Source organism: Cinclus cinclus, chromosome 17 (genome assembly GCF_963662255.1).
Source record: "Cinclus cinclus chromosome 17, bCinCin1.1, whole genome shotgun sequence".
Lineage (NCBI taxonomy): Eukaryota > Metazoa > Chordata > Aves > Passeriformes > Cinclidae > Cinclus > Cinclus cinclus.
The window spans coordinates 7,310,131-7,333,709 of NC_085062.1; the positions used below are offsets into that span (position 1 = coordinate 7,310,131).

Genomic DNA, 23,579 nt, shown 5'->3' on the forward strand with positions numbered 1-23,579 from the left:
AGACCTTTGATCCTGTTCTCTGGCTGTTCTGTTAGCTGTGCTCTGAGCCCACTGCAGTGCATCCACAGCCTTCCACAGCTGTGGATATGAGAGCTGAACAGGTTCTTACTCAGCATTTTCCTGTGCTCACTTTCATATTTTGTTTCTCCTTTTTTTTTCCCTCTCCATACTGTTTATTGCTAGTTTAGCACAAGCTTAGCACAGTCACTTGTTCTATTGCCAGTGTTTGAGGGCTGGTCATGTACGATTAGGGCTTATAAGGTCAGTCCTAGGGAGTAAACAGAAAATGTGTGAAATAAACAGACTGCTGGACAAAAAGCCATCCGTGAACTCTCTTGGGTAGTTCAGATAGCACTGTAACTGCATTGCTGTTGGGAAAACTGTCTTTCTGTTGGAATCTCTTCAGTTTGGAAGATTTACAGCAGTTGGAGCAGCCTTTGGCTTTGTTGACTCCTTTGTGTCTTTTGGTGTTCTAATGCACTTGCACCTATGCAGAGACCTCCTGCACAATCCCTTTGCTGCTGTCTGGGCTTGCCCAGCGGTGGGAACCAGGCTGTGGCAGAGGCTGTTCACACCTTCCTGCTCTGCTTTGTCCGGTCCATGGCTTTCGTTTGGGGCTGGAAGGGGTGAGGTGCAGAGGGAATTAGTAGGGTGTGATTTAGCAGGGGTACTGTCCTCGGGAGCTGTTCAGTGCTGCCTCACTTCTAGGCAGATCTGCTCTGGGGCTTAATGGTGGGAGACACTGGCAAGCACAGTCCTTGTGAGACAGATGATTGCATTTATTGTCAATTGCTTTGTATTCCCTAGAATGAGCAATAATTTATTTTAAGGAACGGCTTTCTTGGAATGCAGCCTTAAAAAAATCACCAGTGGTTGGTTTGTTCTGTTTTCCTCAGGATTAGAAAAGCTTTTTCTGTTGTTTTTTTTTTGGATTTTTTTGCTGTTTGTGTTACGTATTTTTCCAAAAAAAGCATTTTTGTTGCGCGGTTCAGATCTACCAGCAAGATTGTGGGTGGATGAGGAGATGAGTTAAATTTAACACTGATGTGATATGGCTCGTAGGACACTCAAATAATGCTGAAGCCTTGGTCATAATTCAGAGAATGCAGTGATGGTTTGCATCTGCCTTGAAGTTAAAAGCAATTCTCCAAGGTAGTTCAGTGGCAGTGCAAGTAGGCGTGTGTATGTGTTAGCCTGGAACTGGCTGTGTCTGGCACACTTTGGTTTAACTCACTAATGATGTGTGAAGGTAGCTGGGGTAGAGTCTGGGACACACAGACTGCACAAAGAAACTTCCTGCTCTCACCTGCCAAACTGATGGTTGTGAGTTTTGTTTTAGATGAAGGACCTAGCTTGTACTTCTGACTCCCGTGTGTGTAAGTTTGTGGACTTGATATGCAGTAATACACGCATCCATTTAATTTGTGATCCAAACTCTGTGGGGCCTGGAAGAAATTAAATGTGAATGCTTGTCTTGCAGAAAGGAATGTAAAATTAGTCATCCCACACCACTCTTAATGCCAGCACTACAGAGACAGCAGGTGGAGATGAAGGAAAAACTTGGTGGAAAATTATAATCCATGATAGAACCTCGTCCCACTAAAAATCTCCCTAATTTAGCCTTGGTTAGTTCATCTGAAAGACTCAGAGAAGAAGCAAGTCAGATCTGTTTTGGGTTTGGTCAAGGATTAGGCATGCAGATTTACACTGTATTTGTCTTTGGGAGGTAGTTTAGCAAATTGCAGTGAACTCTCTGGTGAGAAACAGTAATTTCCTGCTCAGTTTCCTACTGGGCAGGCTGTCCAGCAGTTAAGGGAAGGAGAGCTCTGTGTGCCAGGTGCTTTTTTTTCTTTTTTCTTTTTTTTTTTTTTTTTTTGTCCTGTATTGTTTTCACATTACAAATAATGGCTTACACTTTTACTTTAGTATTTGATCTTGCTGAACTACTGGTAGAAAAAGGGCTTGTGACTAAGGACTGAATGATGACTTAGGATACCCTTGTCCTATTCTGGGTTCTGCACAGAGGACTTACACTGGGGCTTTGAGGCCTGGATTCATCCTCCAGCTTTAATGCTGTCTTGAAGCACTTAATAGAATTACCCTGCAGAATCAATGGCAAGAGCTGGATATGTCCAAGGAAGTAATTTGCCTGTGCAAGATCTCTGCTCTCTGAGGCTCCTAGTCTTCTTTTTGACTTACAGGAAAGAATTAAGTTATCCTGCATTTAGATACCTTGCTAAGTTGCCTAAATTTAGATGGTATGAATTTGAACCTATTCGTCATCCATTTTCCCATCTGGGAGTTGCATGTCCTCAGACTTCCTTCCCAGGAGCTGTTGAGGAGAGCAGACAACTCAGTCACATTGCAGCACTGTTGCCCTTTGCAGTGCAAAGCTGCTAGTGATGGTTTTGTTCAGAAAATCATGTGTGGTTTTCTGACAATTACCTTAATGTAGTAGCACTGATTAACATGTGAGTTTTAAGTATATATCATCACATCTCATGAAGTTGACTGATAGGTAATGTCTTGACATCCTTGGTTAACACCCAGTCAATCTGAAAAGCAGGGCAAGGCAATAGAGAGCCCTGAGACATACCTTGTCAGAGTGATAAATTGCCCTTTCTGATTCAAAGGACCAGCTTGCATGGCAGAGCTAAACAGCTCCTGGAGAAAGGGGAGAAGAGCATGGGAAAAATACACTATTTGTTTAGGCCTTCCCATGTATTTTTTGCTTGTTACTCAGAGCTGAAGCTCTTTGTTTTCCTTGGTCTGAAGCAACAGCAGGTTGAGAGGAGCAAAGCCCCTGGGATTCTGCCTCTCCCACTTCTCGTTCTTATAAACTGTTTACAATCTCCTTCAGTTTCCTAGCTTTGTATGGAAAAGTTCAGTGGGTCAGCTTTCCCTTTAGCTTCATCCATCATTCCAGTCAATTAGAAATAGTTGAGGGCCAATTGCCCGGTCTTCCATTAACTGAGACACTTCAGATTGTTTAGAATAGCATAAAAGCCCTCTTTGTTGACCGTTGGGCAGGCACTGGATTTCCTTGTTGATGGGCAGCTACCGCGTGGCTGAACAGGACCCCAGTGTGTCTTGCTGTCCTTGAAGGATGAATATTACTACTGCAGGCCTTGTCTGGGGTTTGATTCCTTCTCCTTCACCTCCGCCTCTTGCTCTCCCTGAAAGGTGTGATGCCTTCAAAGGGTGAATTACCATGCCTGCTTCCAAAATGCCTGCTCCTCTTTGTGGCTTTTCACAACTCCTGTAGTTAAGGGTTTTCTTCAGTTGCTGAAATGTTCCTTTTAACCTTGGTGCTTTAAAAGCTCTTGGCATTATTTGTTCGTGGTTTGTTGTGTGTGTTTCTGAAGGACAAAGGAAGTGTGTAAGTGTTCAGGAAACAGTTAGTGCATTGTGGAGTGGGGCTGAGTTCATTCTGGTACCCCGTGCCAGGACAGCCTGCTTTCATTTGGGGCTAACATTTCCTTTCTGTTCCGAACTGACCGGCCTTAGGCTAGAACTTGTCAGAGCTCTAGCAGAGCTTGAAGCTTTCTTGTAGGTTGATGTGTTTGGGTTCACATTGAAGTGCACTGAATCCATTGTATGCATACATATACATAAATACAGATACATATTTACATATATAAACCTCACATTTTATTTCACATGAGAAAACAAAGTAGGTTTACTAAATGGAGGTTAGTTTATCTGCAGTGAAGTAGATACTTATGTATTCCCATATTTAAGCCATTGTCTGTATTGCAGGATCTCCATCCAGCATCATGTGCTGCCTGGCTTTTGGTACAGGCTGGTCCGTGTGCTTTTTATTGTTCTAGAGCCATCTTGCTTGAATATACCATCATTTGATCCTGGTCTTGGGACAATGTTTCCCCAGTCATGAAGAATTTGGGTAGGTCTGGCTTGCATTACCTGTGCTTTGGTGCTGAAGACTTGGACCTTGCTGTGTTTTTTTTTGAACTGGGGGAAACGGCCTGCAGCAGTCTTTGAGCTTAAGGTCTCCATGTGTTTGCAGAAGGTGCCCTGCCTCGCAGTAGTGCAAGCACTGCTGTGTACGAGGGCTCACCTGATTCTGAAGAGCAAACTAAAAAGAGTGGGACAGTCTCCTGTATACTGCTGCCCCTCAGCTGTCACAGGCTCAGTGATGGGCTCGAGCTCTTCACCTTGGAGTCCAGCTTTTGCACTGCTGAGGTGCAGGGAAAGCCCTCAGGAGAAACTGGGCAGAGAGCACAGCAGGGATCTTGAGGCTGTGGTGAAAGAAGGGTGCTCTGACAAGGCAGGCGATGTGATAACCAGATTTGAGTCTTTAGCTGCTGGAGAGTTGGATCTTGTACTAGAAAAAGTCTACCTCAAATACACCAATTTCAACAAATTCCATAAGTGATTTCCTTCCTCTCTGATATCTCACTCTGATGATGATCTCAGGAGAGACTTTATTCAGCAGCTGTGTTCCTTCAGGCTTGCTTTTTGTGTCTTTTTCCATGTGCCTTCAGAAAATGAAAGCTTGAGGACATGACAGCTGGAAGTGCAGACCTGAGTGGGAAGGAGACCATTGGGGCAGAATACCAGCCTGAGACTTGGCTCCAACAAAGCTAGTGTTTGCTTGCTTTACTCTTAGAAATAATTATCTCATGCTTTGCAGGGATTAAAGCTTTAACAAGTAATTTAAGGAATAGTAGAGGAGAGAGAATCCACATTTAATTCAATAAGCATTGTTGTCCAATGCTATTAATTATGCCCAGACTTATAATGTGTTTTACGGAGCTGATACAGTTGAGCTTTGTCTCTGCTGGGGTTGACTGAGGACAAGTATGTCCACTGATGTAGAATCCAGCCTTTGTGCTTTGCAAAAACCCTCAAATTTGGTATCTGACAGTAGCCTGGAGTAAGAAGTAGCAGGAATAGCCTGCACTGCAATCTTCAGAACAAAGGAGATCTTGGGGAGAAGGAAGATTCAATGTACATGCTTTCAGTGTTTATGAAGAGAGGTTGTTTTAGTGGAAATAATAATCTCCTGCAATTTTATATTATTTCCAGACTGTTTAAAATTGTTCCATAGGCAGAGAATAAAGAACTTTGTTTACTGTCTTGAAGTAGGATGTCTGATCCTCCTGGGGGAGGTTATTCTTTTATTAAAGCAGATACAAAATAGCTACTTTGATGGAAATACAACACCAGGAATTGAAATGGTGATGATTACAGAAGATGTAGTAGTCTAATGCAAAATAAGCTCTAGGAGATATGTGCCCTAAATGATAGATAGATCATTGTTCTTTAACAAAACAAGAATTACTGTTATTTTGTGTTTCTTGCTTATTTTACAAGGTCTTTAGCTGTTTCATCTGCACTTAACTTTTACAGGCTGGAGGTAAATTGATTGTTGCTTTGTGTTTTAAATAGCATGGCTTTTTAAAAGCACTGGAGATGCAAGTACAAATCAAGAGGATAGGATTCATTTGGTCTCAAAAAAGCAAAAGTAAAAAGAGTCATGACTACTGACACATGTAATAACTGCACTGGAATCTGTTCTTACAATTTGGTAGTATTTAGTAATCTCATTGCTTTTGCTTTGAAAGCCCTCCAGTAAGGGAAATGAGTATGTGCTGTTTTGAACTGGAATTAACCTCCTTCTAGCAGGTAGGGAGCTACTGGTGGCATTGTTCAATAGGGGTGTCATGTTCCAGCCCTATCCAACAGCTTGTGGCTTACTCTGGATAATTAGGCATACATGCCAAATGTTTGGAATCTGAGATGCTGAGGTGTGTTTAGCAAAAAAGAGCGTCCTAAATACTGGCTTCGAAGCTGAGCAGAGAGAAGTAGTTGAAAGGAGTAATGTGTCCCAGTTTCTGCAATTTGTGATGACCTAAAATCCTTAATGATAACCTCTAAAAACAGATAACAAAACCTTTGCATCTTTTCTACCTTAATGTTGGCTTGTGACAGCTCCAAGCTAGCAATGTAGAGAAAGTACTGGGTTTGGAGATCAAAGAACTACCTGGTTCAGGCAGTTCAGGGGTGAGCTGGGTGACAGGCTGTCCCTTGGCTCACTGCATTCCTCAGGAGCTCACATAGTAAGAAGGAAGACACAGTAGATGCTGACTGGCTACCTGTCTGTGTTGAGATATTTTCCTTGAACTTTGCAAGCTTTTAGCCTTTCTGATGCTTAGGACAGTCTCCTGCTAACAATAGTTTTCTCTTGTAGGAATGCAGATCTGTACCACATCTGCCTGAATCTTCATTTTAGAAGCAGCCAGAGGATAAAACCCAGCACAACGCTCATTGAAAGTCAATATGCTCTAGCTTGCAATTTGCTCATATTTAAGTGTCCAGCTTTTAAGGTTTCCTTTGCCTACAGGCAGTCTGAATACAAAGGCAGACTCTCTATTTTTTTTTTAATAAAGAAAAAGGATTGCAATAGCTCAAAGAAGAAAATATTTCTTTCCACCTTCCAGCTCCTCAGGTTTATTATCAGAAAACAGAGGCTGTTTCTATAAAGTCCAGAGGAGAACAAAGAGATGCCAGCACCTCAAGTGCAGCTGGAAATGAAGGCTGTGGATGAGCTTTGTGTGTGTGCATGCATGTGGGAGAGGAGTGAGAAGGTGCCACCTTGAAGCCATTTTGGCATTTGATGGTGAGGTTTACAGGGATAAGATGTGCAAAAACCCTTTGCACGTAACTGATTTCTTGGTTCTTGGTAAGGTTTGCTTGCGTGAAGATGAATAGAAGTTCTGGGTCTCTGCTGTACTGCAGTATTGTGTAAATTACTCTCTTTGGAGGAAAGCTTCGCTGTGAGGTGAGAGAAAGCGAGTTGCAGTCAGAACAAAGTATCTTCAAGAAAAATGTGAAGAGAGTAATGTATTTATTGCAGGAACAAGTTCCCTTTCTGGAGCCATGCACAGAAGACACGATGTGACATCTGAACTCTGCCATGAAGAATTCAGCATGTACCATAAGTTGTTTGCCATTAATGACTTGAGTCCTGCAGACTGGAAGGAGTGGTTTTCTTCAGGATTTCAGAAGCCTTATTCTACTTGATTGATTCTGTAACCTGAGTTATTCCTTGGTTTCAATAGGAATGGAAGTTGTGCCTGCTTGTATCACGTCTGGTGCCTTACCTTTGAAGATTCTGTTGCATTTTGTCTGAGGTCACTGGCAGAGACTTCTTGTCATGGTCTTGGTTAATATTAGTGCTTACCTGAAAATGGGAGCAGCTTTCTTACTGAAGTCTGAGCTCCAGAAGGTCAGAATACAGATGTAAATAAAGGAAAATTGAGCAAGTGCACTTCAGCTTGTTTAAAGAGAAATTATAGATCATGCAACAATTAAATGTGGACCTTAATGAGACATCAGCAGCAAAAGGTCACTGGAGACCTGAAAAAAACCTTTCGCAGCAAAAGGGGAAATCCAAAGGCTGTAGCTGAGTTGAAATGCAATTTTTCTAAATGATGCAAAATGTTGTGTTGTAGCTCCCTGGTGATGAAGCTATTCATGTGTGGAGAATATTTAAACCTTGATATAATTAGGCTGAGCACCTCTATTGCAACTGTTTCATCGCAACCCTTTTTATTTTTCTATGATACAAAGAGAAAACTCCAGTCATATCCTCTCTTTCTTTCAGCAAAGTATGTTCAGTTTGCAGTTTTGGGCTTTGTGTCATTCTTGCATTTCTTGTCTTCTGTTTTTAAAAAGTGTGTGAAAGTGTGTGTGTGTATAGTCCTTAATAAAGGATACTCTTTGAGTGTCTGTTTGACAGGGTGTGCCAACAGAAGCCCTGCTTTGGCTTTAAATCCTATGTAGCCAGATACCTTCAGGGCTCATAACGAAATGATCAGTCTGTCATTTCATTTTGCGTGGCTGAGGATTCATGATGCTGGGCAAAAGTCTGAGTTCTCAGTGCGTAAGCTGGTTCTTTATTGACTTCTTGCTGGGAAACTTCTGAAAGACATTCATCTACCAAAGGGGCCTTCTGTGATTTCTGTGCTGAAACACACAATTGCATAAGAAAAAGGAAGGTTCAGACACCAGTGCTTGCGAGCAGCAGAATGTTCTCTTTAGGCAGTATCCCTGCAAAGAACCGGCCTTTGATCTCCTTTCTTTCTGTTTAGATTTTTATTATGTTGTCTATCTGTTATAAATTTTACATAAGCTTGTAGCAGTTAGACCTTGCAGACTTAGTGAGATGTTGGAAGAGAAGCATTTCACTTAATTAACCTCTTGCCATGAATTTTTTGTTTAATTATCATTACTTTGGGCAGTTTGATAAAGGTGTCTATTTAATTGTAGGTGTTGATGTTTTATCACCTTCTCTAGTCTCCACCTGAGTGTACTTTGTCAAATGAAAAGAAACTTTCAGTGTTGTGTAAGATTCTTTGCTCTGAAAGCCAGTGTGCCTGTTCACTGCAGAACTGAAAGAATGTTTTTGCAGACAAAAATTCCACTCCTTCTATGCTGGGCATTGAAGAGAAAGCTTAAAGAAGATGTAAATATAAGATAGTAGTCTGTTGCCTTTTAATATGAAGTACTTGATAGATGCTTCACATGATTATTGTTTGCTGCACTGAGCCCAGTCATACCAGCATAGTTGCAGTAAGGTTGTCTGAATCAGGAAACACTCATTTCTCTGAATCTCTAATTGCAAATTGTTGGGTGTGGTTTTTTCACTTGAAGCTGAAATCAGTGAAATAGTTACACCATGATGGTAGAAGTGAGACATAATTTTTTTTTTTACCTGCTTCTTTATAGGAACAGAGCCCCAGTAACCAGACTTCAATAGCAATGATGCAAGAGCCTCAAGAAATGGTGGAAGAGACAGTTACTGTGGAGGAAGACCCAGGCACTCCCACTTCCCACGTGTCTATTGTCACTTCTGAAGATGGAACCACAAGGAGAACTGAAACCAAGGTCAGAGGTTAATAACCACTGAGGAAAATGGCAAAGTGCCATCTAATCATGGAATAGAAATAGCAGGGAGTAGCCTGAGTGATGACAATCATGCTATTGTGATCCTCACTGATTTTGAGCATTGTGTTGGCCAGTAGAGCTGAGCTCAGTTTTTTGTGTCTGGATTGCTCCATATCAGTTGTGCTGATATAGCTGTTCATAGAGCTGTGAACTGAGCAGTGGAAATTATCCAGGTTAACCAAACAAAAACACCAGAACCCCTTCTCAGGCTGCTTATTCTCGTAACATTCACTTCATTCTACTGAAGCAGCTCACAGCATTGCCCTGCAAATAAAAATTGATGAGTTGGTAGGGCTTGGCAGAGGAAAGTGTATCTGAAATTAGTGACAGTCTGTAATAACATTGTGATTATGCATTTGTCCTTTAGAATGAGAAACAGCCTATGTAAATAACACCATAGCATTTAAAATCTGCAGCTATCTTGTGAATGGCATCTTGCTCCTAATGCATGGGGAAAGCTTTCACATGACTGTACTTCAGGTTTGGCTTGATTAGAGGTGTTGTAAATGTTCTAATTTTCCTGACATCTTTTTTTTGTAACTTGTGTAAGGTAATTTTGCCTGTTTATAGTCTGTTGAACCTGTGTGTTCATGGCTGCCTTGCATGCTTTCAGTGCCATGGGAAGGTTACAAAGATTAAGGGTGATTTCCTTTTTAAAAACTTCTAAACAGGACTGATTTAAAAAGAAAAAGGGAGGGGATTGTTCGGTTGCTTACTGTGTTAAAAGGAGTTGGAGAGGTCACTGCATAAATCAAGTGTTTATTTTCACTGGTACTCCAGAATTGCAATCTTCTAGGATATCTATTCAGGACATCAGATCCTCAGGTTGAAGTGAATGAATGTTGATTTCCTGAGGTCAGTAAGCCTGTACACATAATAAACCGAGTCTCTGGCTTAATAGTTGTTGCAGTTAGTTAGAAAGCAAATATAACTGGCCTATTTTCTCATTGTTAAAAGGAGCTTAAGGTCTTTAAATAAAAATAAAACAGATGAACAACCCCCCCCACAATTTTATTAGCTCGTCAAAATATCTAATGTATTTAGTTTGTGACTTACATGAAAGAAATGCTGTTTTCTTTCTAGTGGCAGCAACAACAACTGTTATTTGCAGGAAGGAAGTGATAAAATTACAGTGGGGATGGACACCTTTTTATATGTACTAATAGTAGTGCATAGTTTGAGGAGGCTGCAAGGGCATAAGATTATAGCTATGACTGTAAAAATAGAGGTGAGGCCATGCCTCACCTAGATAACAGGACCACATGGAGTGAAGTAGTTTGTCTGAAATAGTAGTGGCACTGATAAAAGCTGCGTGTTTGTCACAGCCTCAGAGGTGTGATTTTCTCCTCTGTGTTGGGGACCTCCTGTTTTTCCATCTTCCCACAGAAAAGTACAGTGGCAGCTTCAAAACAGGCATTGTAGCTGCATATGGGAAAGGAAAATTGTAAAAACAGCAACCCTGAAGCTACTGTTCCATTTCAAAGAGCAAGGCTTTCTTGTGTTCCTGTAGGTCATTGCAGGCACTGAAGTGTGTCCAGGATGGGGGTAGCTGTCTTACTCTCCATTTCTTTTGTTTCAAATAATGCCACTGACTCTAGCTTAAGTACTACCTGGAGCTGTTTTGTAGTAATTCATTGCTAAAAGGACCAACAAAAAAAAATATTAAAAACCCAGTTGTTGAGAAAAGTGATTCTGAAATGTCAAAACACAGCCTGGCTTAGCCTTGTCAGTCAGAAAAGGTTCTGAGACTTTGCTGCAGTTGTTATTGCCTCTGAAATGGTTTTGTTTTGACTTCTCCTCACTATGATAAAAAGGCACAGATTTAACAGCTCTTAGATACTAATCTGAGGCCAGATTTTACAAGTTTTTTACATAATTCGGTCTTTAGCTTGCATTTTGTTTTGGTAGGGACTCTGAAAATGAAAACTGTGTCACTGGGGTTTAGGAGCATCAGTTAATTGCTCTGGAGTTAATTGTCATTGACACAATCATTTCTAGTAGGTATTGTCAGTGCTTTCATAGTTTATGCTATTACATGTAAGAACCTTACAGAGAAAATTAAGTTTCCTGGTACCTCTGTGCAGGGGCAGAATTCTGACCTTGCTGCTCAGAGGAGGGTGGTGAAGAAATCTCCCTGGCGTGGGAGATGCAGCCACGTGGCTGCTGGGCTTCCTACTTGTATACATTACTTGGAGTAAGAGGTGTAGAGCCCAAAAGCTGCAGGTTTGTGACTCTGCCTGTTCCCTCACAGATTTGAAGAAATTAAAAATGCAAGTAACAAATCCCCATAAAACAAAACAAACAAACAAAAAAAAAACCAACAAAAAAAACAAACAGCACATGAATCTGGCTTTGCATTCAGTGTGCAGGTGGTACCTGTCCTTGTAGAGGAGCAACAGTTCCTGTGGTGGGAGTCCTCACATCTCTTTTCAGTACTATGCAGTGTGTAAAGTTGAGATGGTCACACTGTGCTCAGGGGGGTAGGTTTGTGCTCAGCTTTTCTTTTTACCCTGAGCAATAGCCTTTTATGCTCTACATTGCTGTGCTTGCTCCAGGCTCCTTTAAGGAAGGATTTAGAGCATGTTTTTGTTGTGTCTATAACTAAAGGCTCTGCTGGACTGTGTCAGCCACAATCTCCAGCATATCTGTCTTGCAAAGAAAGTGGCAACATAAGATACTTCCTCTGACAGAGTAAATAACACGGGTCATGTTTTTTTAAGAGCCAGAGAGACCAGAGATGTTTTTCCAATGTATTCTTTCTTTGCTGGATAGCTTATGTGGGGATTAGTCAACCTAATGCCATTTAGCATGCATTTTTGGATTCTTAAAAGGAAATTGTCACTTATTTTTGCTAAATTGCATGAATTTCTAGCTTGCTGGAGAGTGATGCCTCTGAAATTCCTCCTCTTGAAATGCAGCACAGCAAAGGCTGTAAATGTGAAGGCTCCTGGATGCTGCTGTTCCTTTTTTCTGTTCTTGCCCTGTTGTTTCAAACCCGTAATTTAGAGAGGTTATTCTTTTCAGTAGTGTATTAAGTAAACAACCTCAATCTAGATGCATTGACAGTTTTGCTTTGCTTTTCCCTCATCACTGAAAATGCCTGTAGCAGTGAAGCAGGAAGAAGGCATAATAGAATTTAATATTTGACATATTTTAAATAGAGAACATCTGCCTTTTCAAAATGAGATATCTGAGTAATTTTCCCCTACCTGTTATTCTTTAGTGTTATACTAAGTCCCTACATAACATTCATTGCACAAAAGATGTAGCAGATAACATTTCAGTTCAACTTTATAATATCTCTGGAAGCCAAATACCTATCAAGCTATAACAGTGAAAGTCACCTTGGGGAGAGAATTCCACTTCTTCCTGCTGGCTGGAGCACTGCCAGGTGTTAAAGGGAGCCTGCTCTAAGTACCTCGAGAGAACTCAGTACAGCAAATTAGATGTGTGTGTGTTGGTGTAAATGTTCTCCTTTTTTTCTTCAGGCACCTTTTATTTTTGTCTTTGGAACGCCAAAAGATTGGAGAGATTTAGGTCATTGCTACTCATTGATGTTTTATCATAGCAAACTGTGAAATCAATCTGTATACAAAGTTGTTTAATTTGTAGTCCATCCATTTTCTTTGAGCTTTCCAATACTCAGCAAGCCCAGCTAGTTCCCAACAGTGATTAGCTGCTGTTCCCACTTCCTAACACCTGTGATGAGAAAGTGCTTGTGACCAAAACTCTGGGTTGTGCTGGTGCCAGGTACCCCAGGAGGCAGTTCTTTGGAACTGTACAGGAAATTCAGAGGAATTGGGCAGTAGAGCAAGAGTGGATTTCAGCTGTAGTTGAGGGCCCTTTCAAATTGTGAAATATTTGGCTTAAAATCAAAGCGGAGAGATTTCAGCTGTTGTTTTCAAAACCTACAGGGTGAGTTCTTCCACAGCATTTAATAGAAAGGTAATAACTTCAACCTGCATGGGCTGATAAATTTTTACAGTCCGTAGTTCAAAAATAAGCTCACAGAAATGTCAGGATGCTCAGATCCTCCAGCATTTCTTCTCATCTGATTCTTGGTTTACGACAGTTTGAACAAGATTGTTATCCCTGTCAGCTTCTATGATGAACTTAATGTACTTAAAAAAAATAATAGAGGCAGAACAAAACCAACCTCAATAACAAAGTGGAAGGCAGAATTAAAGATAAGGTGACTGCATTTGACCATGATAGCCCAGTTCCATAGAAATCTTTGTGCTGTCTTTACTCCTCTGAGACTGAGCACTGTGAGACACCTACTTCTACTGTATGCACATGCATCCATTAAATCTCATTGTTGGATAGTTTCCTGTTTGTTCTGCCATCCTCCTAGATAAATAGGAGGACAAGGAACAGAAAAATACAGAAGCTGCTTCAAATGTGTGAATATTTCTTTTATGTTGTTGTTAGCAACTGTACTTCCAGAAACAGAATCAGTGAAACTGTTATCATGTAAGGGAATTATTTACTAAAATAATTAGTTGTGGGGTGAACAATGGTGAGGTCTGCAAACCTGAAGTATCCTTAGATTTTGGGGTGTGGAGAGTAGCAGTGAAAGCACTGGCTTGAAGTATCATAGAATTTTGGCTGCAGAGAGCCTGAAGTAGTAAGTAAATCAGATATTTTTATATTATAGCTAAAATCTTGGTATCTGTAGAGGAAATAAAGAGTCACAAATACATTGTGAGCATACTCGGCCTCTTCACAGGGAAATACTCAGAAGCTTTCCTCTGGTACTTCGAGATTGGAGCATTTAAACAATTTAGCATCTTTGATTTGTCATTGGGCTGAAAAAGCCTTTTTACACAGGTTTCCTTTAGGGATGGAAAGCAAACAGAGGAAGTCAAATTATACTCAAAGTAACTTGTAACTCTAGGCTTTTTTTTATTAGAGCACATCTAAATAGAGGAATTGATGCTAATAAATGTTTTTTTAGGATTGGGTGCATCTGAAGGATCAGGTGTGTCTCAGATAAGGCAGTCTGTTGGGACTCCCATTTGAAATAGCTTCATTCTTTCTGGCTAATGCATCAGTATTAAGGAAACCACAGAAATGTTGGGAGAGAAGATTACTGTGCTGTCAGCTGCTAAAGATTGCCAGTGTTCTTTTTAGAAATATAAATGAAACATTCCCTTGAGCAGGATTTCCTGAAATGAACGTGTTTGGTTTGCTGGTTGGGTTTCTTCTTTTTCTTGGAAACCTTTCATTAAATGGACCTTCATCTGTGTGCTGGCTAATTGCTGCCAAAAAGCTTCCTTTTATTGTCCTGTCAGCAGCAAAATCTGTTTATCACATGGTAAATCTTCTATCTCAATGCCTGTGCCTAACAAATGAGGCATGAGTGCAAATACTCCCTCTCTCAAAATACAACTGTTTGGTAGCCCCAGTATAACACCTTTAGCTTTACTGAATGCTGTTACACTACGAGGAATGCATACTTTAATGCTTGAGTGAAATGTTCCTTTTCATGTGTCTGACAAGGGGGTTTTGATGGTCCTGGTACAATGCTGCTGGGTGCAGCATTCAGAGAATAGCAAGAGGTGAAGCTGTGCTAACACTGTAAACTTGTTCTTACATGTGCTGTGCTGCCTGACACTGAGTGTGGCTTTTGATGAGCCACAGCCATTGAGAGCCTGCCTATGCTAGTCTAAAAGATAGAAAAAGAAGGCAAATTAGGAATAAACTGCAATTTAATCCACTGAATTCTGTGTTGGTAATTTAAACTAAAACCCCAAATCTCTGTAAATACTCTGCAGAGTGCCAGAGCATGGTGAAAAACTCACTAAGGGTATCTGGTAGGTCAGACATTGTCTAGGAGATGTTCATCAGTCTGAAATTGTGCTTTGTGGTTTTTGTGTACATGTAGCAGCTGTTGGAGACAGTTGTCCTGGCTATAACGTTTCTGTCTTTACCTTATCCTGTTTGCTCCAGTAACGCAGAGCAAGTCTTTGATGAAAATGGACCTGATCCTGCAGGTCAAAGTTCATTCCTCCTTTCTTGCTGTTGCTGCAGCCAGATGAGCTGTACTGGGTGCTTCCTATTGTCTGACCTTACCAGCTTTAGGAAATATGACACGTGATAGGCTGTGCAAGCACAGCACTCACGTCTGAAAAGCAGTGCTTGGGCTTAGATTTCTTGTATAGTGCTGAAAGAAGGAGCTTTGTGAGGTTATGCAAGAGCACTTCTTGGCATTTAAAAAGCTCCTTCCTTGTTTCTTTCTGAGCATAAGTATCCATTTTTGATTCATCAAATTGCTGGTGTCCTACTTAATTCCTGTTATTCCCATTACTGGTTCCCAAATTCAAGAACACAAAGGCCCAGCACTTTGCATCCAGTTTTGCCATGGCTTTGCAAAACTCACATATTTCAGGCCTGAGAAACGTCGCCTTTTCTGCTCTTAGAAGATTGCTTATGAATATGGTACTTTGAATAAACGTATTGTTTCCTACTTCAGTAGGAGAACATTAAGTTGTGTCGCTTTGTGTGTATCCACATCACAAAGAGCTACTGTAAACTCCACCAGCTTTTTTCTCCTCTCACTGCTGAGTTTATAAAAGCTGTGACAGTGGTCATGCTGACAACTGAGCAGAAAGGAGAAGTATTGTGTGCAGGTAACAAACAAAAACCCCTGTTGGATTGTATGTCATGAAATAAATGTTGAGTTTCTAGTTTACTTTCTTCCAGTTATTAAAATGTGTGCTTTTAAAAAGGGATAAATGTTTCAGAGGCATGGAAGGGGTAGCATCTTTCCTGATGTTTACTGGCTGAGGAAATTCCTTTGTATTGAAGAGAAATTATTTCAGCTCTGACTCAAGTTAGATACAGAGGCCATGTTGGTACCTGGCTGTGCTGTATTCAGTATCATATTGCTGTTAATTACACTGCTGATGGAGAGGCATTTGAGCTGCTTTCAGTCTTGTAGGATTTCATTACTTCATTATGTTGAAGTATCATTTGCTCACAGATGTGTCTAGGAAAGGAAATGCTGTTTGGGTGAATCTTTTTTCTGTTTGGGGTTTCTGTGTGGAAACATCTGGCTAGAGGGCAATGTCTGGAGCCACTTCAAGAGATTTACTCTAATTATTTTGCTTTGGAGCAGCTTGGCTAATCTGTTGCCAATGTAAATGTTTAAATCGGAAACTATAGGTCAAAATATTTATTTGGACTTCAGACCACTGAGCAGTCCAGGGATGCATGTTGTGGTTAACATCTCCCTTGAATGTAACATTTCATTCTGAGCCTTACATGAAGAAGTGTGTCATTTGCTGGTGCTTATTTATGTCTGTAGTAGCTTAGAAACCCCAAATACCTTTTACAATTTTATGTTCTTCCCCTGGTGTGTGTAATGCTGTGAGGTGAGTTGATTCTCCCTCTCATCTTTGTGGATACTGCTTGGTTGGGCTGGAAAGCCAGCACTTAATAGGGTTAGGGTAACTTTATATAGGTTAAAGCAATTTTACTGGGGTTAGGGCTACCAAGGATAGAGTGGCATCTGCTGGACTTTTTATTCTTCCCAAAAGAACTTTTGCTGGTCACTCTGGAAGACAGTATAGAAGTTGATGGAGCCCAGATATCAACCCAAACAGAAAGCCCTTTTCTAGTTTGTAAATACAGTGGCTTTTGTCCAGCACCGTCTTGCACACATTACCAGATCTTTGCCACAAAGGCAGATGGTTCTTGCTTATTTTAAGGTCTCTTTGTTCTTACCCTTCAGCAAGAAACCCTGAATATGAGAGCCCTCTGGACATTTATGATTTTCAGTTTTTGCAAATTCTGTTTTGAAATGAACTGTGATTTATGGAAGTAAAGATGTATTTGTATACAGATTTCAGTGTTTTAATCAAGCTTGTCTAGGATGTTTAGGTAGCTGCAATTGCAAAAACAGTGTGGAGTTAGTGTTCATTATTGCATGTTTTTTTAGTCACCAAGGTAATGAAAACAACTGCCTACTGGGCTTGGGTGGTGGTTGGTGGATATAAGAATATCTTGAAAGAGAAAGCAGGTATGTTGTCCAGAGTACTGAAGCCCAAAGCTTCTCTGTCCGAGACGATGATTTCCTAAATACTACTGCCAAATTTGAGCTCCATCAAATTACCCAGAGGTGCAAACTTGATCCAGATCAGGCAGAAGCACATAACTCTATTTTTGTTAAACTAGAGAATGTGATGTGGTATTTATGCTATAGCTGTGGGCAGACAGTCTGTGACTCCACAACATAGTAGAGTCTCGTGTAGGACAGACGTCTCCTGAAAGCATTTTGGGGGAATTGGAACTGGTATAATGACTTTGTGCTGCTTCCGTGTGCTGTCACATGGCTGCAGTGGTTCTGATTTGGTAGTAAGAGCCCAGAGTGCTTTTTTCAAAGTATTTTTCCGCTGTTCATTCCGAAAGCCAATAGGTGAGCTGATTGCTACACCGGTGTTACAGGCACAGCACAGTCGTTTGCTTTGTGGTGCTCTCTCCATTTTACTCTTCCACCTCCCCGTGTGTCTCATCACATTATGCAGCAAGGAGAGCATTAACACATTTACTCTGCTTCCTGCCAGGTTACCAAGATGGTGAAGACAGTCACCACGAGGACAGTGCGGCAGGTGCCGCTGGGGCCGGACGGGCTGCCCGCCATGGACAGCTCCTCACCCATGGGCAGCTACACAGACTCCATCGACAGGAGGTACCTGAAGAACGGGGAGCGCTTCATCACCCCCCAGGCCTCGTCCACCCTGACCCGATCCTACAACAGCTACAACGACTCGTACCCCGAGAGCCACGAGGGCCAGTACCGCCCCTACATTGGCCACGACGGCTACGGAGACCTCTCGGACAACTACGGCAGCTTGTCCCGGGGCGTCAACTACCGGCCCCGCTACGCCTACGTGCCGGGGGGCACCTACCGACCCGATGATGGCAGCTTCACCCTGCCCAGCAGGAGGGAGAACTATGGCCCTGTTGCTCAGCCTCAGGTGCCAGTGGGCAGCAGCATTGACTTGAACCGCTCTCAGCCCGAGCGCTTCCAGCCGGAGCCCTATGGGCTGGAAGATGACAACCGCAGCCTTGGAGTAGATGATGAAGGCTATGAACTGGATCCTGACTACTCCACCGTGAACAGGAGGACATCTGCAGGTGTGCCAGAGAGAGGAAGACCTCACAAAGGAAGGTAAAACCCGTTTGTTTTTCGCAGTGCTGTTCTGCTGCTTTTGCTTATTTGATCATGCGCATTTGAACTCCGTCATCCGGTGTGTTCTGGAGTTACTTGGCAGAAAAACAGCCCGTAAATGACTGCAAAACACACATGAAGTATGGAAGAGAAGGGGCCCAGGGACCCTTTCAGTGATTCTGGGCTGCTTAGTTCAGGTTGAATTTGGAAAGAAAGGTGACCTTGTACAAGAAGGCTAAGTTACGTTTTTCTCCTCTTCCTAAGAATGAGTTGTGAATCCGTTGTGTTGTCCCAGAGCCATCCCACATTATCAGGGTGAAAAGAGGGATTTGTGATCTGTGAGACTCCTGACAGGTCTGGTTGTGTGCATATCTGCCAAGCAAAACCTTTGAGCAGCTGGTTGGGGTTGCAGATGAGCTGGTCCCTGGTGGTGAAGAGGTGCCAAGCTGTCTTGTGAGGTGTGACAGCCTCAGCCCAGATCCTGTGCTAACCACACACCCTCATCTGTCTGACCAGGTTGTGCTGAACCTCACAGATCTGAAGGACTAGACCATTACTTTGTCCTGTGCCCATAAAAGGGGAGAAAACAGAATCTTTGCTGCATTTAAAGTGACCAGTTACAAGTTACTTCTGGTTTAGCCTAGTTTCTAAGGGTTGTTTTCTGGTATTAGGTGTTTACGCTGTGTTCACAGCTATCTGCTCTTGCATTTGAGAAAAATACAGCGATCCACAGGCTTGGGAGAAGAGTCCTTTTACTCAGCTGAAAGTAATTTTGTACAGACCTGAAAAACTTGTAGTACTTTGTTTTTGAAGGGGTATACAGATTTTACATGTGCCTGCTTGAAGTCATATCCTCATTATTCATGTTTTGATATGGATTTAGTTCTCATTTATTTTCCTTTTAATTTAGAATAGTCACCAGAGCTGTCAAGAGTCTGGATCCACCTGCCTCTGTGTTGTAGACAGTATTTAGACTTAACATTTCTGACCTCAGGCTTTGCTGCATCATCAGCAGTTGTCAGTGGGATTTGTGTTGGCCTTTTTGTTCTCCCAGGGTCCTCCTACTTGGAGATGTTATGTCATTCATGGTTTCGTGGCTCTGTTGTTGTTCCCTGTTTTGGAAGTTCATTCCAAAGCTAAACAGAATAAAATACTTCCAAATTGTCATCAGTACTTGTGAGAATAAAAAAAAAAAAAAAAAAATAAAAAGACAAAAACCCAGGGAAAAGTTATCAAGGCATATCTCCCAGAACACCTTTCAAGTCCATTGTGACATCTTTGATTTTTGTAGGTTTACCCAGCAGTGAAATCACATCCCTGTTATGTGGGGCTGAAGAAAATACCTGCACTCAGTGGTTGCCAGAATCTAGATCAATCTATCAGACTTGGATTAGTGCTTCCCTGAACTAAGCAAGTGTACAGTTCTTGCTGAAAGAAGTCAGGCATCAATGCTTTTAATTTTTTATTAACATTTTTCAAACTGCATGCAAAAATGAATAATTAAATGCATTCTTAGAACCTACCCATTTGCATTTTAAAATTTGGTGTTTTTATTAAACATCCCTTTGATTTATTGTTCCTTGCAGTTTGGATAGGACCAATTCATAATTTTTCTTCTACATTTCTTTTGTTGTGAGTTTTTTTTCCATATTTAATGTGATCAAGAGGCTTTGACAACTAATTAGCCTGACTGTGGCAGCAAACTTTAGCTGTTGAGAACATAAGATTGTATGAGGGCGTCTTCATAAGCAGTTACTTTTTAACATTTCAAAGAAATACTTGAACAATTCAATAAAACTGCATTTCAGATATGCTACTGATCTGCAAGAAACTAAAGACTACAAGTAGTGCTTTGTAGTAGATGAGGTAATTGCTAATTTATTATTCCTCTCTAGTTTTTTTTAAATTATTTCTGTGCAAATGATTGAATGAATGTGATTAATTGATGTCAGTTTGATTTTAAACAGTTAGTATGTGTGGGGCAGGTTTAACAACAACTCTGTTGGACACTGTTCTGTGTTGCACCAACTTCCAGCTTGGGCATCTTGTGTTCTGAGCAGAATTCCTCCAGTGATGACTCAGCGAGCTGTTCTGTCATGTTCTTCCCAGTCAGTGCTACTTCATTAGCTAGTAAGTCGTTTAAAGGTAAAATAAGAGTTCTGACTGTCAGTTCCTGTTCTGAGAAGGCTCGAGTGCAGGTTTCTCCTCAAAATCTGTGCTAGTGAGTCTGACTCCTGTGACGAGGAGCCAGCCCAGCCATGTTTGGAGGGGGTCCTAGGTAAGGGAATTACAAGTACAGATTGTTCTTTCCAGCTCTTGCCTGCTCCATTTGATCACAGAGATAAACACCTATTTGTGCTTTTCTTCTGTCATCACCAGCCTCATTTGAAGCTACTTATATTTCATTTTAAATGGAGGAAAAATGTGCCTCCTCACAAATATTAAATGCACAAAGGCAGATATTCCCTCTGTTGGCTCATCATTGCTTGTGGCTGGGCTTTCTTGTTTTCCTTCACACTGAATCTCTCCTCATGTAAGATACGTCACTTTCTGCAAGAGTACCTGGCACTTCTTGTTCTTCCCCTCAGCTTGTGCTTTGGTTTGCTGTAAGTCAGGTTGCATAATAAATTGAGGTTAGAGAAAAGTATTTGGGGTGTCTAATGTTGATTTAATGTTATTCAAGTTTACTTGTGAAAGCATTTACACGTCTTGAGTTTGTGCCTTTTTTCCTTCACTTGATAGGTTGCCTTTATTATACTAGGTGTTTTATTGTAGTTTTTAAAAACATCTAATTATACTGTGTGCTGGATGTTTTATATACAGTCCTTTTTCAAAGAGAAGTGTGAAGAAGTACTGATTACTTGTATTCACAAAAAACATCCCTACTGCTATTTGACTATTTCTTAATCATTAAATTGAAATTAACGCAGACAAGCTGAGAAAAAAAATGGGAAGTCATAATTCATCCTACTTATTTAAATAACTTCCATTCAGCTTTTTCTTGCCTCGGTGGTGATTTCTGCACTTGTATGAGCATTCATGGGACCTCTTTTTTTCTGTAGGATTTCTGGAGTAGTTATTGCCAGTGTTACTATTCCAGACTAGACAGGGTGTAAATTTTTAATGTTGACTAAATCAACAACAAAACAGTTTCCTACTGATAAATTGTCTATGCTAGAAGCCTGATTTAAGACACTGAGACGGTATTTGGTGGTCATTTCACAATCCAAAATATTATTACCAGGAAATGAGCCAGATTTTAGATTAAATACCTTTACCAGTGGGTCATTCTTGCTTCTGTTGTGTGTAGACAGTGAGAGTACTGATAACACTATACATGTCAGTGTCATTGTTCTTCTGGTGCTTTTTTTCAGTTCAGAATATAAAGGCTTGTAATTGTAGATAACCTTTCAGTCAGCACATATGGCCTAGATTTATTCTTTCCAAATATATATGGACAACATTGGGATGTTGTTTAGTTTGGGGCAGGAGTTCATGGACATGCCTGGGCAGAACAGGGTGAGGCAAGCAGTGCGGTCAGTTTGAAAAATATTTGGGTTTTTTCTGAGTGTCTTCCTTAGTGGGAATTCAGTTTCATAATATTCTGATAGCAGAAGGTGGTGAATGGCTGAGTTTGGTGTGGCAGGAGGCAGCCTGAGTCAGATCATCCATTGGTAGTTCTTGGGTGTTTCCAGTTAAGGGGATTTTGGTGTTTTAACCATATGGCACATAACTCAGGCTTGTCTCAGCAGAGGATTCATTCCAGTTTTGAATCCCCTTGTGTATCCTATCAGGGAACAGAGCCTAGCAAAAGTACAATTTCATTCTGCAAAGTCTTTACATCTCCTCTTCAGTGTTTGGCATGAAGCTTCCTACTCAGATCCCAAACATTTCTGGTCTTTTATCCAAAGCAGACACCAGCTGCAAACTTCAGTGAATGTAACACTTGTAGAAGTTGTAGAGGATTAAATATTTAAGTCCTTCACCTGTTTACTGAAATGTGCCTATGTTGAAGCCATAAGGAAGATGATAAATCCACAAGCTCTCTCCCAGTTTTTAACTAGGATAGAATGTGTTTTGATCAATTCCCTGAGACAGCCAGTGTTTAGTGAGACCCATGGCATCCTAAAAACTGCTACAGGCAGACAGAAGGCAAGGTGCTTGCAGTCAGCAACTCTGGCATAGCACCAGAGCTCTTCAGTGCTGAGAGTAAAGAACTCTTGCTCTCCTGAGAGCAGTATCTGCTGAAGCTCTTGTTAGTCCTGTTCTGTATCAAGTGGCTTTTCCTTCCCAACTTAGCTGCTCCAATGGTGTGGAGTGAAAAATCATATTTGGGCCCACACCAGTCTGGCTCAGAAAGAGGATTTCTTTGCTCACCCAGTGTGTAAATATGTTGGTGACCAGGGTGTGTTTAATGCCCTGATAGACAGTGGCTTTTGACTTTCTCACTCTGCCAGTCTGGTCTTTCAGCCCTGTGTTAAAGGAGAGGCGATGAGGCTTGTGGCACTTCTGCCTTGCTCTGCCTGAGCAGTTGTGCTGCTCCTTTGCAGATGACCTGTTTTGGTAAACTGCTTCCCTTGTTTTTTTTTAACCTTCTCTAGCCTTGAGCACTGTATTTAATAATGTGAATCTGAGCTGGTGTGATACTTTGATACTTGCCTTGGCTGAGCTTTCTTGTACAGCTCTTAGCTTCATATAGATCTCTTGAGTTTGTACATAATGATTTGGGGTCCTCAAGGGTCGAGTGTGCAGGTGTTTGCTGCCAGGTACAGTCATTGAGTTATGTCACTGGTGCATTAGCAGTGACTCTTGACACTGTTTCATCTTCACAGGAATGTTGGATCTGGCCTGTGTTTGCTTATTCCAGCAATTGCAGGTTTTTGTTTTCATCCTCTTCTCTACCGATACTTGAGAAATGCTGTCTTGTTTTAAAGCAGGGTTATGATTTTATTTATTCTTTTTTTAATGATTAATTCTTGACTTCAGGTAGTATCACTCGTATTTGATAAGTAGTGATTGACGATTAAAAAGAAAATTAGTGTTGTTGGTACTGACTTAAGTGGTACTCTTTTGTCACAGCAGTGTTAAAATTTAAAGTCCCAACTCTGAAGTTTTCTTTTGACAAATGTAACGAAACCAAGGAGCTTTGTGTGGCAAAGGGAAGAGGATACAACATGAGGAAGACAAGCTCGTCTGTATGGTTCTCTTTGGAAGGCTTTGTGGAAATCAGCAAACAAACTGCATCCCAAAACAGTAATTATCTTTGTGTACTTGCACAGATGAGGAGGAGAGAGAAACTTAATTGTGCAGGTGTAATTGAGGTGGTGCACAGTTATCTTGTGGGCAGCTCACAGGACTGAGGCGTTCTGAATTGCGAGTTACCAAGTCAAGCAAGGAACAGGTGTGCAATTATTAAAATTAATCTTCTGCC

At 41.2% G+C, this 23,579-nt stretch overlaps 1 protein-coding gene across 2 annotated transcripts in view; it reads left to right on the plus strand.

Moving 5' to 3' along the window:
- ARVCF (ARVCF delta catenin family member) overlaps positions 1 to 23,579 on the plus strand; it is a 146,247-nt gene that overhangs the window by 54,399 nt on the left and 68,269 nt on the right. For both annotated transcript variants that reach the window (XM_062504025.1, XM_062504024.1), the window contains exons 2-3: positions 8,755 to 8,913; positions 17,541 to 18,148. In XM_062504025.1, the coding sequence (XP_062360009.1) occupies positions 8,755 to 8,913; positions 17,541 to 18,148 (767 nt within the window). The remainder of the gene's footprint in view (positions 1 to 8,754; positions 8,914 to 17,540; positions 18,149 to 23,579) is intronic.